This window comes from Pteropus medius, unplaced genomic scaffold (assembly GCF_902729225.1).
Source record: "Pteropus medius unplaced genomic scaffold, Ma_sr-lr_union100, whole genome shotgun sequence".
Taxonomy (NCBI): Eukaryota; Metazoa; Chordata; class Mammalia; order Chiroptera; family Pteropodidae; genus Pteropus; species Pteropus medius.
Genome location: NW_024352786.1, coordinates 17387412 through 17404053, shown reverse-complemented (window position 1 = coordinate 17404053; position 16642 = coordinate 17387412). Strand labels below are relative to the sequence as shown.

The 16642-nt window shown below is 32.6% G+C and overlaps 1 protein-coding gene and 1 pseudogene across 11 annotated transcripts in view; one reads left to right on the top strand and one right to left on the bottom strand.

The window, feature by feature from the left end:
• The window catches only part of TBC1D19 (TBC1 domain family member 19), a 104212-nt gene that overhangs the window by 38161 nt on the left and 49409 nt on the right, over positions 1 to 16642 (top strand). For 10 of the 11 annotated variants that reach the window (XM_039848756.1, XM_039848762.1, XM_039848763.1 and 7 more), the window contains 4 exons: positions 987 to 1097; positions 8264 to 8336; positions 11926 to 11964; positions 13485 to 13597. In XM_039848756.1, coding sequence (XP_039704690.1) covers positions 987 to 1097; positions 8264 to 8336; positions 11926 to 11964; positions 13485 to 13597 — 336 coding nt within the window. The remainder of the gene's footprint in view (positions 1 to 986; positions 1098 to 8263; positions 8337 to 11925; positions 11965 to 13484; positions 13598 to 16642) is intronic. The other variant, XM_039848757.1, reaches the window with a different exon arrangement.
• LOC120591386 (uncharacterized) lies at positions 3324 to 3442 on the bottom strand (annotated as a pseudogene).

Below are 16642 nucleotides of genomic sequence, written 5' to 3'. Positions count from 1 at the left end.
TCTTGATGGTTTCATTCCCTCAAGAGTTTTAATTTTAAAATATTTTTTAAAATTATTATTATTTTCCTCAAAATGCATGTTAATTGATAGAAAAATAAGAAAACATACATGACAAGAAAATTTAAAACAAAAATTACTCATAATACCATCATATAGCAATAAACACTACAATTACTATAATTTTTAAAAACATAATACATTGTGAACTTTTTTTATGTTATCACCTATATTACTTATGTTAATTGAGGTATGTTACACTGTATTTTATTATGGTAATTAATCATAATTTATCTAAATAATTCCCTCTAGTGGGATTAAGTTGTTTTATGATTTTCCATTATAAACAGCACTTCATTAACATTCTTTCTGCACTATTTTTGCAAACATCTTTAATTATTTCCATAACTATACTCATTGAAATTAGATTCTTAGATTAGAGGATATGCAGATATCTTACTTTTTTTAATTTGTTTAATTTTGAAAAGCATATAAACGGTCTTTCTTGTTAGCTTGCCTTCTGAAAATTTCCTTTTTTTTTTCCATGTGGGTTTGATTTAGAGGTGATACCCTGCAGTATTACTTAACCATCTTTCTAAAAGCATTGTCAATATTTGTTTCTAGAAGGATTAAAGTTGGTCCTAAAATTTTCTCTGATAAATATTACAATCAAGCATTTTTAATTTTTCTGTCACTTTCTCTGGTCTTATTTTTTCTTACCATCAAAACTTTTTCTTTAAAATTAAACTTTTTGGTTTTTCATGATAGACCATCAGTTGGAATATTAAGCCATTCTAATTAAAAGCATGTTTATGGTATTTTAACTTTTTAGTAAAATTTAACAGTATTTTAGAATGTCATTAAAATATATGCATAACTCTAAATAGTTTTTAATTTTGTGGTGATACATCAAGAATATCACTGCAAATTTTATAAGTGTAGATATCATATAAAGAAACTAATCAATTTCATTGGATTTGTTTTTAAAGGTATTAATTAATCTTCGCAACCCAAATTATGAAAATGGTGATTCTCTTAGTTTCAGGACTCATTTGGGTTTAATCCAAGTTCCTCTGAAAGTAAAAGACATCCCTGAATTGGTAAGTACAGGCATCTAAAAATAAGATAACATAGTTTGGAAGATAATCATTAGAAAAATATTTTAGTGCAGCACATATCTAAATAGGACAATCTGCTCATTAAATAAATAAATAAATAAAAGGAAAAGTTTCTTTTTTATTTTAAATATGTCATAGAGAGAGTGAGTCACTCTGCTAGTAGGACTAAAGATGAGCTTGCATTGACCTATACATGCTTTTGCTTATTCTTCATTTTAATAAACATCGTAGATTTACAAGACAGCTTGTTAGTATTCAGGTGCTTAATGTATGTCTATAAAACAGATGGAAACAAATTGTGAATTTTATAAATTTTTTAAAAAGAATCTATATATTTTTGTAATTCAAGCAATCTTTATTAAGCTCCTGAGATGGTGAGGCATTGCAGGAGATAAGAGAAAGTAAGGATGAGTTAGAGACTGTCTTTGCTCTTGGAGACTGTCACGTTTTGGTGAGAAAGCTAGTTTTAAAATAGAGTAATTTGTAGAACGGTGGGGAGGTTTCCTTATAGTGGAGTTAAGAAATTATCACTCTTTCTTTTGTTAATCACCTCCAAAAAAATAAAGAGCACAGAAATGTAAATGTTGTCTTTGGTGAAACAGAAACAATTTTTACCTCTAAGCTTTAATCTATTAAGATAGAGAGCTGATGGGAGAGTGATAAGTGACTTAATCATGGAAGGAGAAGGTCACGCCTAAGTGGGAGAAAATGGGAGATCTGGATAAGAAGTGTGCCAGTAATTGATTATCTTCAGCTCCAAATCTATCTTTTTCTGCTCTGCTTTATTATATTAGAGCTGGACCTTATAAACATTTCTCTTTTGCCAACTATCTTTATATTATTAGACTTTGTTGATAGAGGGTTCTGGAGGGCCAGTGTAAGTCCATCATAGCAAGAGAAAGAGGCTTCCTTTCCTGGTTGCCTTGTGTGGGAGCCAGCAGATCAGCATGTAGAAGGCCCAGTAGCACTCAAAAGCCCTCAACTAACCAGCTCCAACCTGTATCTTCTGGTGAGTTTCTTCACCGCCCCTGGTCTGCACGTTCCTGTGGAACCCACTCCCTCTCCATAGAAGTCTGAGGGCAGAAGGGACCCTTTCCTGAATCCTTAGTCCCTTCTCGATTCACCCTTCTTCAGCCTAGAAGACATAGTTGCCTTCTGTACTTGCTAATTCCATGTTACCCTGGTATGGTCTCTATTTCCTGATTGGACACCGACTGATACAAAAAGCAAGATGATTTTCTACATAGAACTTTGGAAAGTCTCAAGAATTGGAGGCACCACATGTTATAAAAGACCATGGTGAGCCATCGGACTGAAAATGGAGATTGTGTGAAAGTCTGTATCAGGAGGGATTAATTCCCCCAGGCTCCTTCCCCCTGCACAGTCAGGTGACTCCTCCCCCCCACAGGAGACCAGAGGCATACTTATTAGAGAAGCAGAATCAGAAAGGCTCTGAACTCGGAGATGTCAGACAGGAAGCAGAACAGGAATGAGATGCTGTATTGAAAATGGAGGAATTAAGGTGACCAAATAGTGAAATTAAAATCTTCATCCCCAGTTACCACCACTGTGCCCGCCCAGTTCTCTCCTTTCTCACCTTCCACTGACTCTAGAATGCCAGAGAAAAGACTAACAGAGCTTTGACAAACCCTTACAACAAAGGTAACTGGCTCGTTATAAAATTGCCTCACAGTGAAGCCCACCACACGCTAAGCCCAATCCTTACAGACAGAACTTCCAGTCAGTTTTCTATTGCCTCATTCCTAAATATGAACGACCAGTCTAGGATCTTCAGACATTTGAAATCTTCCAATTTGAAAGGCAGAGACCAAAACTAAAACAAACAAATTAAAAAATAATAATAGCCAAAATAGCCAATTTAAGGAATGAGTACTTATCATGACCACTAATAGTTTTTTCAGGTTTGAATTTACTTTCATGTTCACAAGATCCAATAGGCCATAACCTGGCATCAGGTTCACTTACACTTGAAGAGTGGTAAAGGACAGAAAACACAGCATGTGAGTATCAGACAGATCTTCACTGGGGGTCTTTACAGCCAACCAGAGGCTACTTACCAGGCCCGACAAGAATTGCATACAATTGGAAGTGACAAGGTCACACAGAGAAGTCTTATACACAGTAGGAACCACTTCTTCTTCTTCTTTTTTTTCTTTTCTTCTTCTTCTGTTTTTTTTTTTTTTTTAACGCCTACAGCACTTGGTCTTCCTAGGTGGTCTCCCATCCAAGTACTAACCAGGCCTGACCCTGCTTAGCTTCCGAGATCAGGCGGGATTGGGCGTGTTCAGGGTGGCATGGCCGTAGACAGGAACCACTTCTTGTAATGCACATGAGCACAGCATCCAAGTCCTCTACTAGGCAGCGAAGGCCTGTGTTTTCCAATAGATTTTTATAATCCACTTACAGTCTTCCATTTCAGATGTAATTTATCAGTCAAGGGTCATATTTTTTTTTGAACAAATAACATTTCTTGATAATACAGCTGGCATTCCTCTTCACATTTTTAAGTGTGTTTGTGCGATCCAATACATTTTCAAGGCAACAGTGCTGAAAGAAGGTAAACCCAAGGCCAGCTTCACACAGACAAAGGGGTTAGCCTGTTGTTGAGTACTTCTTCCCAAAAAAAGACTTAAAGCAACCATTAATATTTTCGGAGTGAAACTATTACTCATGAAACAAGAACAGAATTTTATTAAAATAACAAAATAAAACATTAGAGAGTGAAAAAGTTCTTTTAGCTAAAAACAAAGGTGAGGAAATCTATCAGAAGATAGAACAAAAGCAAAAAGCCAAAAAGATGAAAACTAAGAGAGAAAAAAGTTTTTTTTCCAATTAGAGAATCAGTCCAGGAGGGCTAACATCTGACCAGTAGAAGTTCCAGAAAGGGGAAACAGAGGTAAGGGAGTTATTAAAAATTTCCAAGAACTGAAAGACAGAAACCTCCAGTATGAAAAGACTCACCTAGTAGCCAATGCCATGAATAAAAGAAATCCTATAACAAGACACCTGAAAGAAGACTAAAAACTTTTTATTGAAGCAAAATGGAGTACATATGTAAGTGTCAGGAGTCAGAGTGTGGCATCTTACTTCTCAGCATCAAGACTTACTTTGAAGTCAGAGATTTCAAAGTAATTCCTCTAAAAATCCAAATGATTTCAAGCGCAGTTCTGTATATAGCCAGCAGTGAATGAATTGTGAAGTTGGAGTAGAAATTTTCAGAAGTATGTGATCTAAGATATTTACTCTTATTCAGGGAGCTATTGGTAGAAGTGCTCCAAGACAAGGCCATAAACAAAAAGAGCAAACAGAGGACCCGGAAAACGAGATTTCAACCTAAGAGAAGAATTCCTAGAATGATAGTGAGGAGAAGTTCCAGGACATAAGGTGTATAACAAGACCACAGGGCATAGCGATTCCAGATTGGAACCGGGGATTGTAGGGTTCCAGGATGGATGCCTGCAAGAAAAACCCCGACAGTGTAGATGATGTGACAAGTTTGACCACATGCAAAATTGTATTGAGTGTTTTTTCAGAGCTGTGAAAGGGTGTAGGAAGAGGTAAATGATTAGAGAAAGTTGTGTAAGTGAAAAAATGGTTTAATTTTCAGCTGAATGAAGTACAAGAAAGGAAACAGAGTTACAGCATATTATGTGGTTTAGTGAATCATATTTGAAGTCATAATAATGTAAACTTAATATATATTTAATCAAGAATTGATATATAATTATATTGGGATAATGGAGAAAGGAAAAGAGAGGTACATGAACTGAAATCCTGATTTACCACAAAAATCAATAGATATCTTAAACTGATAAAAAATAGCAACATACCCTTGTTACTTGAAATATGGAAATACATACCAGGACAAAAAAGCTGAAAGTGGTTGTCCCTGGGTAGTGGGCCAATTATGAGTGTGTGTGTTTATGTGTGTGTTGGAGAGGAATGTGTAACACAGGGAACTGCTATTTTGTTGTTATATGTCTTTTAGCTGATTTGACTTCTTAAACTATTTGCTGTATGTAAAGACTACATAGCATGGTGGTTAGGCAATTAGATTCTGAAGCCAACTAACCTGGGTTTAAATTCTTGTTTTGCCACTTTTACTGGCTGTGTGACCTTCAGCAAATTTTCTTGACCATGAGCCTTAGTTTTCTTATTTGTAAAATAATCTCATAGAAGTCTTGTGCAGATCAATAAGTTAAGGTAGAAGTTATGGGTTGAATTGTGTCCCCCCAAAAGATATGTTGAAATCCTAAACTCTAGTACCTGTGAATGTGACCTCATTTGGAAATAGGCTTTGCAGATGCAATCAAGTTAAGGTGATGATTATCTTAGAGTAGGGTAGGTCCTACATCCAATATGACTATTGTCCTTATAAGAAGAGGAGAAGAGTTGCAGAAGAGAGAGACACAAGGAGAATGTCATATGACAGTGAAGGCAGAGATCGGAGTGGTGCCTTTATAAGCCAAGGAACACCAAAGATTGCCAGCAACACTGGCCCCTTAGAGCATGGCCCCTTAACACCTTGATTTTGGACTTTTAGCCTTCAGAACTGTGAGAATAAATTTCTGTTGTTTAAAGTTACCCTGTTAGTAGAACATAGTAAGCAGTATATAATTATTAACCATGACTACTACAACTTTGATACAAAGTTAATTTTTAAGAAGTTATTTCTGAACAGTGTTATAAGTCCTGTATTAGTAGTGATTTGTACAAAATGCCATGGCCATACAGAAGAGGAAATGGCAGATTCTTCTCCTGGAAATGGTGGGAAGTCTTCTCAGGGGAATTTGCTACTAAAGAAGCCGGGAAAGTTGATAATGTATGAAAAGGTTCAGCATGTGTGTGAGTGGGACCAGTTCTATTTTCTGTCTGTCTGAGGCAACCTGGAGCTGATGTGGATTCACTCTTAGCTATTGAAAAAACAAAAACTTGTGACTAATTTTCAAGAAATTGTGGCTATTCCCATTAAGAGTGTGGTTGGTCCTTTTCTTCCTACAGTTATTAGAGATAGTTGTCGCTGCCTTCCCTGAATCACATGGTCTGGAGATACAATAATTCTGGCTCAAGGATGCATGGTTTATCTGTGACCTTGGTCTGTCTGTATGAGTATTGAACTTGGTGAGGTTCAGTGAGTCTGTAATGGATGACCCTTAAACCTACTTCACAATGTTATGTAGACACTATGTTAACAACATTATGTAACACAATGTTATTTATCAGTGTTAAAAGGAAATTTTTTGAAACTGTAATTTATTAACTGTAAGGTGAAGTTCCCAACTAATTCCTGTTTGCTAATTTAGTCATGTGGCAGCAGATTGGAACTAGAGCTCAGTGATGTGGTTTAATATTTATTGAGCCCCTCTGCTATGAGTCACTTAGCATTATGCTAAGTACTGGGGGTGCAAATGTGTATAAGACAGTCCCTCTCTTTCAGGAGCTTTAGGCTAGTGGGGAGATGGACAGTAGAAAGATAATTTCAATGGGATGTGATTATATGCTTTGGTAGAGGTTGATAAAAGGCAATATATGTGCATAGAGAGTTGCTTAAATCTGCCTGGAATATCAAAGAAGGTGTCCCAGAAGGTGTAACATCTTGGGTGAGTTTTGAAGGAATACTGTGATTAGGGCTCAGGTCAACTGATGTTGAGCAAAAAATAGTCCAAAGCAGTGAAATAGAAAATGGATGTTCAGTTTTGTTTATGTTCTAAACATGTCTTAGCATAAGTATAATTCTTCATTGTGATTATAGAACCTAACACTGAAATGTTTGTTGGACTTAAGTCCCTCTGTAGTATGAAGATCAAATTAATTAAAAAATCAAACACATTATCATTAATTCTAATGATTTTGGTGAAGGAAGAGTTTAAAATAAATGGATGACAGTGGTTGAAAATGGAAGAATAACATTACATTTTTACCTCTTTAGTCATTAAAAAATTGTTAACATGATGCAGTGTTTTTTAAAAGTATAGATAAAAATCAAGTTTAGTTAAAAATTGAAATATAATGCAGTTATTTAAAATCAATACAAAAATGAAATGTGTGTGCATATCAAGCTGAATAACTGTCTTGTGAGGGACATTAATAAATTACTAACTTAAATAATAATAGATAATTAGAAAGATTAAAACTAATTTCATTTTTTAAAGGAGAAGGAAGTTTGTTTTTAGCAATTAGAATAGTAACAAAACACTGAAGCAAATATTAATAGAAATATTTAATTACTTAGGGAAGAAAAATAATACAAATAATACAGGGTTGTTATATATTTAAAATAACATTAAACATGATTACTTTCCCCAGACATTACTAGATAAGTAGAGGAAGTCTGGAGAATAAATCTAATTTATTCTTATTTTAGCAGAGCACTTGATCGTCTAATTTTACTTAAAAATTATTAAGTTATTTTGGATATTTGTAGTGTTTAGTTGATTAAGAGATGAATAAAGTAAGTACCTACCATAGGAAGCACAGATACAGAATTATATTGGTCATTTTAGACAATGATTTTAGAAGATAAAATTGACAATTGCTGCATATACTGCGTGTATATGTGTGTTTCAGGAAAGATTTGAATGTTAATAGTTCTTAAAGGATAATTATCATTCCTTACTTTAGTAATTAGCCTAGTACCTAAAAAGACACAATTAAGAACTGATTTTAAAACGTTTTTTTAAACATTGGCATCACATGTATTGGTCAGAAGGTATCAAAGTAAAAATTTTTCTTAGGTAGAAGAAATTAGGAGAAAGAAAAATACTACTAAAGGAAGGTTCTGCTTTTGGAGAAATGTTGTGGTTTTTTTTCTCATTATATATATATTTTCCCAATAAGTTGTTATCTTTTCTATTCATGTTTATTTCACACAAAAATAATAAATGTTAAACAGCAGTACTTGTAAAAAACATTATAGTTGTTCTGCTTCTTAGTTTTGAACTAGTATATTACTATTTAAAGGTTCAGTAATGTTCTTTTTTGTTTGATTTAGATATTTGAATGAAGCAAAGATTTGTTTTACATTGTGATTTTTACTTAGGCTGATGTTAAAGTGAAGGTGATTTTTTAAAAAATAATGTGTAGCAAAGTCTGAGTCATATGTTAACTCTATGTGTGTTATTTTTCAGAAAGAATTTTTTGTGGAACTTGGCTTAACTACAGGACAACTGGGTATAGATGATTCTACACAAGTGCCTCCTGGTTAGTGTTTCTCCCAAATGGCATATAATTAATCATAAATGAGAGTGAGGTTAAGGTTTATCTTGTCATTTCCAGATTAACTCTTTTATATCTGAAAACTAAGCATGCTTTTTGCCTCTCCTTGGTTACTCTTAATTATTGAATAGAATCCTAAATGTTGTAATTCTCAGAGTTCAACTAGATCTTGCCATTTTACTTGAAGATCTTAAAAATAATTTTGAAAAGTTACTGGACATACAAAAGTCATTTTGTTGGCAAAATCTTTATTGGCAGCATTCACATTTCCCTTTACTGGCCATCACTATTTTTTTATTATTATTATTTTGCGTCTCACTATTAAGCGAACATGATGCTCTACCTTGAATAAACTAAGGCTTTAAAATGAGTATCTTTTAAATCTAAATCATCCAGAAAATTTCCCTAACTTTTCTCTTTTTCTCTTTTTGTGCATAAATACAATGTGTTTTTCATAAAAAACTAAATTGATATTTAGCTATAATCAAAAGGAAGTAAAAATTAACTTAAATATGGGAGGCCTTTATTGTACTAGAAATAATACTATGCAGGAGTCGGGGATCTAACTGTTGTAGTCTTCCACGTGCCACTGGCTAGCCGTATGCCTTGGGCAAGTCACTTTATATCTCTGCACTTGTTTCTTCCTCTATAAAATAAGGAAGTTGTCTATTTATTGTTCTTAATAATAGCAATACACATAAAAATAAACAATTATTGAGCATATATTATGTGTTGTGTGTGTTATCTCATTTTAACCTCTCAGCAACCTAGAAGTTATGTTTATTACCACTTTTAAAACTTTATTACTATGCATATGGAAAAGTATATATATCATAAGAGAATGGCTCAATGAATTTCTATGAATTGGACATACACAGATCAATAAACTCCGTGTAACCACTTTCAATCTTTATTCCCCTGCATCAAAGATAACCACTGTTCTGATTTCTACCAGCATAGATTAGTTTTGCCAGTTCTTGAACCTCATATGAATTACAATCTACAATAGTATGTTCTCTTTGATGTTTGACTTCTTTTGTTCAACATTATGTTTGTGAGATTCAGCCATATTGCTATATGTATTTATAATTCCTTTTTTTTTTTTTGCATTATAGTGTACCATTGTATCAACATACCACACACATTTGTTTATTTATTCTACTGTGGTTGGATATTTGGGAAGTTTCAAGTTTGGAGCTATTCTAAATAAGGCTGCTAAGAACATTCTAGTATGTGTCTTTTGGTAAAAAAAAAAATATATATATATATATATATATATATATATATATATATATATATATATATATATATATATATATTCTTCTGTTGAGTATACACCTGAGAATGCAATTTCTCAGTCCTAGGGTTTGCATAAGTTCAGCTTTAGTAGATAAGTGCTGAAGAATTTTTAAAAGGTGGCAGTACCAGTTTACACTCCTACCGACAATGTAAGAGAGTAGTGGTTGCTCCGTATACTTGCTAACGCTGGGTGTATTCCATCTTCCTTGTTTTAGTCGTTCAGGTGGTATATAGTGGTATTGCATTATGATTTTAATTTTCTTGCATGGTGTGAGGTAGAAGTATTACTACCATTTTAAAGTCGAAGAAGTGGAAATATTAAGTAACTTACCCAAAGTCACAAAACTGGTAAGTGATGGAACCAAGATTCAGAACTAAGCAGTCTGACCTCATTAATGGGAGTTGGTATCTTTACAAAATATACCGAACTGAGCTCCCCAGCCCATTCTGCAGCAAAAAGCCGGTAATCTACAACACGGAAGAGCCCTCCCCCTACCCCTGCCCTACCTCAGAACCCAACTGTACTGGCACCCTGGTCTTGGACTTCTAGCCTCCAGAACTGTGAAGGGTAATTTCATGTTGTTTATAAGCTACCAGCTTGGGGTATTTTGTTATAGCAGCCTGCATGGACTAAGACAGATATACTTTTGTTCATGGCCAGCAATAGCCATATATAACTAACAAAAAGAAAAGGAAATAGTAATATACCTTGATATTTATGTTTTTCACTTTTGAAATAATCCTTAAGAATTGTTTTTAAATTATTCTAAACCTTACAATAGCTATGCTTTAAAAAACCTATTTTTCCTCCCTTAGAGTACAGTTCTTTCTTCTTTGATTCACTCATAATACAAATATGTGTGAGACCCTGCTAAGGGCAAAGGACTAGAATATGTAGATATGACATAATCTTTGCTTTTAGGGAAGATACCATAGAAAATAAGATTCAAACAAGAATCAGCCTGGTATTTGCTGTTATTTATTATGTCCAAAGCCATTGGAGTACAGAGTGTCTGTCTGCCTGGAGGGGGTGATGATCCCTTTAGTCGTTGCAGTTATTTTTGCTCTCTCTGCTTCTCAAAGTAGAACTGCTAAAATTTGGGTCGAATTACTGTTCATCCAATGAGATTGTTCTTAGTGGTATAATTCTTAGATTTTGCCTGACTTGAGAATTGCTAGGCCACAATGTTACTTGGAAAGGAGAATAGGGTTGTATATAAGTATTGACTTACCAGGAGTTCTTTATATATTCTGGATCTTTTGCTGGATATATGTATCACAAATACATTTTATAACTCCGTGACTTACCTTTTTCATTCTTAGGGTCTTTCGATGAACAGAAGTTTTAAAATTTTAATTTGGTCTAGTTTATGAGTCTTTTCTTATTGATTGGTACTTTAAAAACGAACCTTTGTTTCTTTTGTATAATCTTTTTAAATGGCATTTGTGTAGTACAATTTTACCTATGTAGGATTAAGCCTTTTAAAAATTAGATTTGCTTTAATGGTAGATTAGATAGAAGTAGGACTTCGCAAATGAATCTGCCAACAAGTTTTTTTTTTTTAATTGAGGTCTAGTTGACATACAACATTATATTATTTTCAAGTATACGACATAATGATTCAATATTTGTATATATTGAAAAATGTATACATTTTTCATATAATAAGTCTAGTTAACATCCATCACCATACATAGTTACAAAATTTTTTTTCTTATGAGAAAGTTTAAGATTTACTCTTAGCAACTCTTGTAATGCAATATTACATGGCAACTCTTGTAATGCAACTCTTGTAATATGTAATGCAATATTAACTATAGTTGCCATGCTGTTTGCTATATCCCCAGGACTTATTTACTTAATAACTGGAAGTTTGTACCTTTTGACTCCCTTCACCCATTTCACCCCTGCTTCCCACCACCACCTCTGGCAACCACCCAAGTTTTGTGTGAGCGTGTGTTTTTTTAGGAAAAAAATTAAAGATGAATAAACAAAAACATTTTTGTGTTGTGAGATGTTCAGTTTTATTTTAACAAAGGAAAATTAATTTATCAATTGTTTCTTCTGATTAAATGTACCTAACTCGTTTTTAATTTCTACAAACTCTAAACAACTTAAAAATGGTTTTCTACATACAAATATAAATATTCTTAGAGCCATTCAACTTTAAACATAATTATCGAAAGTATTGATACCAGAAAAAATATACCGTTGTCCTAAATGTGGTTCATCATATTTGTGTTTAATTATTTTATTTTCTTTTATCATTTTTAGAACTTTTTGAAAATGAGCATGTACGTATTGGGCATAAAGGTAAGCTTTTGATTATATTTATTATAATTTCCGAAAATGAGACAGTCCTAAGTAAATGTCTGTATTCATATACCCGTAACTGAAATTTAATCTCCAAAAAGCTAAAAACCTAAAAAGGAGTTATATTTAACTACATAGATAGTATAATGGAAATCTTTATAAGGAAGAGAAATGCATCATTTTATCTTCATCGATAAATGTCAGATGAAGTATACAGATGGTTCACGAAAAAGAAAATAATAAATGCAGATACACATTCCTCAAGGATGTTAGCTTAATCCATTCAGCAGTAGAATTTCATTTTAAAATCAAAGAAGCAGGTTCTCTCTCTGATGCACCCACACACTTCTCATTAGTGTTAATGGGAATATGCTCCTGCATCAGGAGAAAATGTAACCGTCACGCTTCCTGATGACTGTTCATAATGGTAAGACTTAATAACTGAAGAGGCTCCTAGTGTTCTGGGGAATAATTTTTCCCCATCTTTTGAAGATTTTTTTTCTTTGTCTATGAAAATTCTGTTTTATCTTTGAAATAAGTAGTACAAATAAGTCTTTGTTTTAGAATGAACCTTCTATGGCAATTACATTGTCATATTCTAAACTCCTTAGTTTAATTTATCAAATTCATATTTAAAAGACTTCATCTGTATGATTTGAATTTTCATTAAACACAATTACAAATTTAAAATGTTCATCTTTTTGTATTTCATATCATTTCCTTGTTTCATTTGGTTTTGTCATTTTCATTTAGTGTAAATTTTTTCCCTTTTCTTTTAAGAAGAAAATATAAGAAAATAGTACTGTTAAACAAATATCAGCAGTTGTCTAGTATGTCTTTTTGTTGTTGTTGGAGAGAAGCTTTATTTCAATACCTAGTATTTTCACTAAAGAGAACAAAAATGAAAATGAAAGCAAAAGTATAATATATTGATTTTATAAATTTGGCTGCTTACAAATAAATTTTGGCCTTCCTAAAAGGTTATCAGATCTGTTTTGTTTTCTTTAAAGAATCCCTCTTTTCTCTTGATTTTGGGAGACAGCTAAGAAGTCACCTAATAGATGTCTTACATCCTTTATAATTCTTAGTCATAATACTTCGTATACCATAACACTTCCAAATACTAAAATATTGACGACTGAGTAGAATATACATAAGAAATTTTGGGATTCTCTAGATATGACTTTACTTGATTATGGAATCCAAAAATTATATATATGCATCACTAATTTCAGATCCATGGAGCTATAGTTAAAGCAAAGTGATCTCGAGGTACCAATGTACATTAAAAACTTTTACAAGCAGGGTAAGAGGAGGGGAAGCTTAAGACTTAAACCTTATAGAGCTGTAAATAGGACCATATTAAAATTCAGAGAGTAAAAGAAGGTTGTCAAGGCACGATGGAATTATAAAAGACATAAAGATGAAATGTTAGCTTCCCAAAAGATTTTTAATTGACAATTTCAGCACTATTTCTTAAATTAAGAATTTTCTAATAAGATTTAATATACTTTTGCCAGTTCTAGCAGAACAAGATAGTGCTGCTGCTCAACAGTACATCAGACAAGGAAGCCCCACAGCATTGCGAGCAGAATTATGGGCCCTCATTTTGAATATTTCCGGTCAACCCGAGGTAAGAAGAAAAAAGGATGGACCAAATTTGAACTATTTTTCAAATGCCAATTATTCAAAGTAGAAATACTTTTGTTTATTAATCTAACATTTACCTTCTTTTTTGTTTTCAAAATTAGTGTAGTTTTTAGTTCTAAGATAAGATTAACATAATTTAGTCACTATACTCTTAACATAAACGTTTTTGTTATTAATAATTAGTGTGTACTTATACACACAAAGAACAATAAGTGAAATGTTAAGAAATGGAGTCTGCCCATTTAGATTACTGAAGACGTATGATGGAAACAAGGTGTTAGAATAGAGAGAAATTAAGACAGGCAACTCAGTGTAAGTAAATGAATACTTTGTCCCTACAGTTACTTTTGAGATGTGTATTTTTTTATACATACTATTTTATATGTACTATTTTGACAGATTATGTGAGAATATTATTTTTCTAAGTATAAGAACATTTATTTTAGGAAATATAATGAATATGAAGAGAAATCACCAACAGACAGTTAATAGTTTCAATAAAGAAAAAATTATGTAAGACTGATTATTTTTGAAATATTTTCTTAAGCTCATTAATCATATAAGTCATTCATTTAAATGCTTTAATAAATAGAAAACTAATGGTTTCCTAGTCTACTGGTTAAAAACATGAGTTTTAAAATCATACAGACCTGGTTTCAACTCCTAGCTCTTCTGACTTATTGAAATATGTCATCGAGTGAGCTATTTAAATTTCTTCAAACTTCAATTTACCCATACTTAAATATAGGTAATAATACTTATATTACAGAGTGGTTGTGGGAATTAAATGAAATAATGTACATGAGTCTTTTAACACAGCGCTTGACATAAATGGTCACCATTAATGGTAGTAATAATAATTACATATTGCACATAATTATATTACGAATTGATTATAATTTATAACAATGCAGTATTTAAAGACAAACATTATAGTCTATCATAAAAACTACACTTCTGACCTTTGCAAATTACGTATATGTGTGTGTGCATGTGCATGTATGTGTGTATTTTTAAATCTTATCTTTGGGAATAGCACTGTCAAAAATCACTTGTTTCTTTTTGGGAAGAATAAATAAAGCTTGTGATTCATTTCAGAGCAATTTTAGAACAAATGATATTGCTGATCTAGTGTGGTGACACTTTAGAAGTAACAGTTTACAAAATAGATTTGAGTGTGTGTTGGGCATTTTTTTTGTGAGTGTATCAACTGTAGTAGAAGTGTAACTAATCTGTGTAAATGACCTACCACTTCACTGATCAGGAGCTAGATAACAAATCTTGTCTCTGCAGAGAAACTAACACTGCCATTTCAAAACAAATTTAGAATTTTTCTAGAAATATCACCCTAGAATAAAAGTAGTAATCCCAGATAATGATTGTTTATTATAATGTTCAATGATGGTTTTTTATTCCTGAATTTTGGAACTAATAGTCATCTTAATTTTCTAAATGCAAAATGACAAGTCTATAAATAGAAATTCGTATTTTTAGAGAAGCAATCTTTGTTGAATAAAACACTTTCCATCACTTACACTTATTTTCAGCTGTAAAAGTGTGACTTTAACAAACGTGTATAACAGTTCCAAAATAATTGTTGAGGGTGGTACATTAGAGAGTGAGGCAGGGGTGGGGGAATGGGGAGAGAGGGAAAATACTTACTTCTTATCAAGAACTTAACCAGAACTTAACCAGAACTCTGTTCAATTACTTCTCAATCACTTAAAATAAGCTACACATACAAATGCAGTCATAGATGAGGAGTTAGAGAGAGAAATGGAATATTTCGCACCCATAAAGCTATTTTTAAAAATCTTATCTCAATAGAAAGACTTTGGATATAATGCTTTAAGTTCTTAGTAGTTAATTTATTTACTATTTTTACTAAAACATTATATAACTTTGATTTGTTTCCCCTTTTTAAGAAAATAAGCAATAAGTTTAAAAGGATTACTTTTATGTAGTTTCTTTCCTACATATTTTTAGGTGTGTGTCAAAATATTCATATTTAGTAAGCATTCATATTTTATTTTATTTTATTTTTTGCTTAATTTCAGCTTGCTAATTAAAAGAAGACAGAAAAAATTTTAATACTTTTTTTCTAGGTACTTGCTTATTGATAAAATAGCTAAGACTAATATTAACATTTAAGATTTGCTTTAGTGATTTCTAAATAAGGTTCTACAATAATGCCTGACCTTGATTTTCCCAGTCAGCCCACCTCGTCTTCACAGTGCCTGTTTTTGACCTTCACTCTCCTCGACCACTTCTTTTTAGTAATTAAGTTTACAATCTTCTACTTTTACAGCTAAACACTCTGAAAAAGAAGTCTATGCCGGATGCTCTTACTTACTTATTCTACCATAGTCTGGCAAACACCCCACTACATGACTGTAACTCCCTTTGCCAAGGCAGCTATGCAACATATTTTTCTTTGTCCCAGACGACCCTGTCCCACAACACTTGGTAGAGGGAATGTCTTCAGAGAGAATCATACAGATTGGTGTGTGCTAATGGAGCCAAGCAGTGTTTGGACATGAGCAGAAACCAGGGCTAAAGTGCCTAAGAGATGAATGGAGGGATTTGGAGGAACACAGGAGTCAGCTTATGCAATGAGATATTTCTATCTCTCTTTAATACAACTGCTACCAAATTGATCTTTATTCATTTTTTTTAACTGTTATTCATTTTTTTAACCTTTATTATAAATTCCCTGACCAACTGTTAACCTGATGCTTAGCAGGATTGTAGTTTCAAGTCCTTCCTCCCTTTCTTCCCCTCTCTCCATTTTTATTTTCCCTTCTCTCTCTTTTTCTCTCCTTTCTAGCTTCCCTCTCTTCCTTCTATTTCTTATTCTTTATTAGATTAAATATTAGCCTAATCTTATCACTGCATAGAATTAATCATGTTTTATATTATGATGGGACCATATTCTAGTATAAAATAAATAACTTCTTTCATAAGCTATATGATTGCTTTTATTACCAGAGATGATTTAGTATGTTTAAACTTTTTATTTTATAATAAT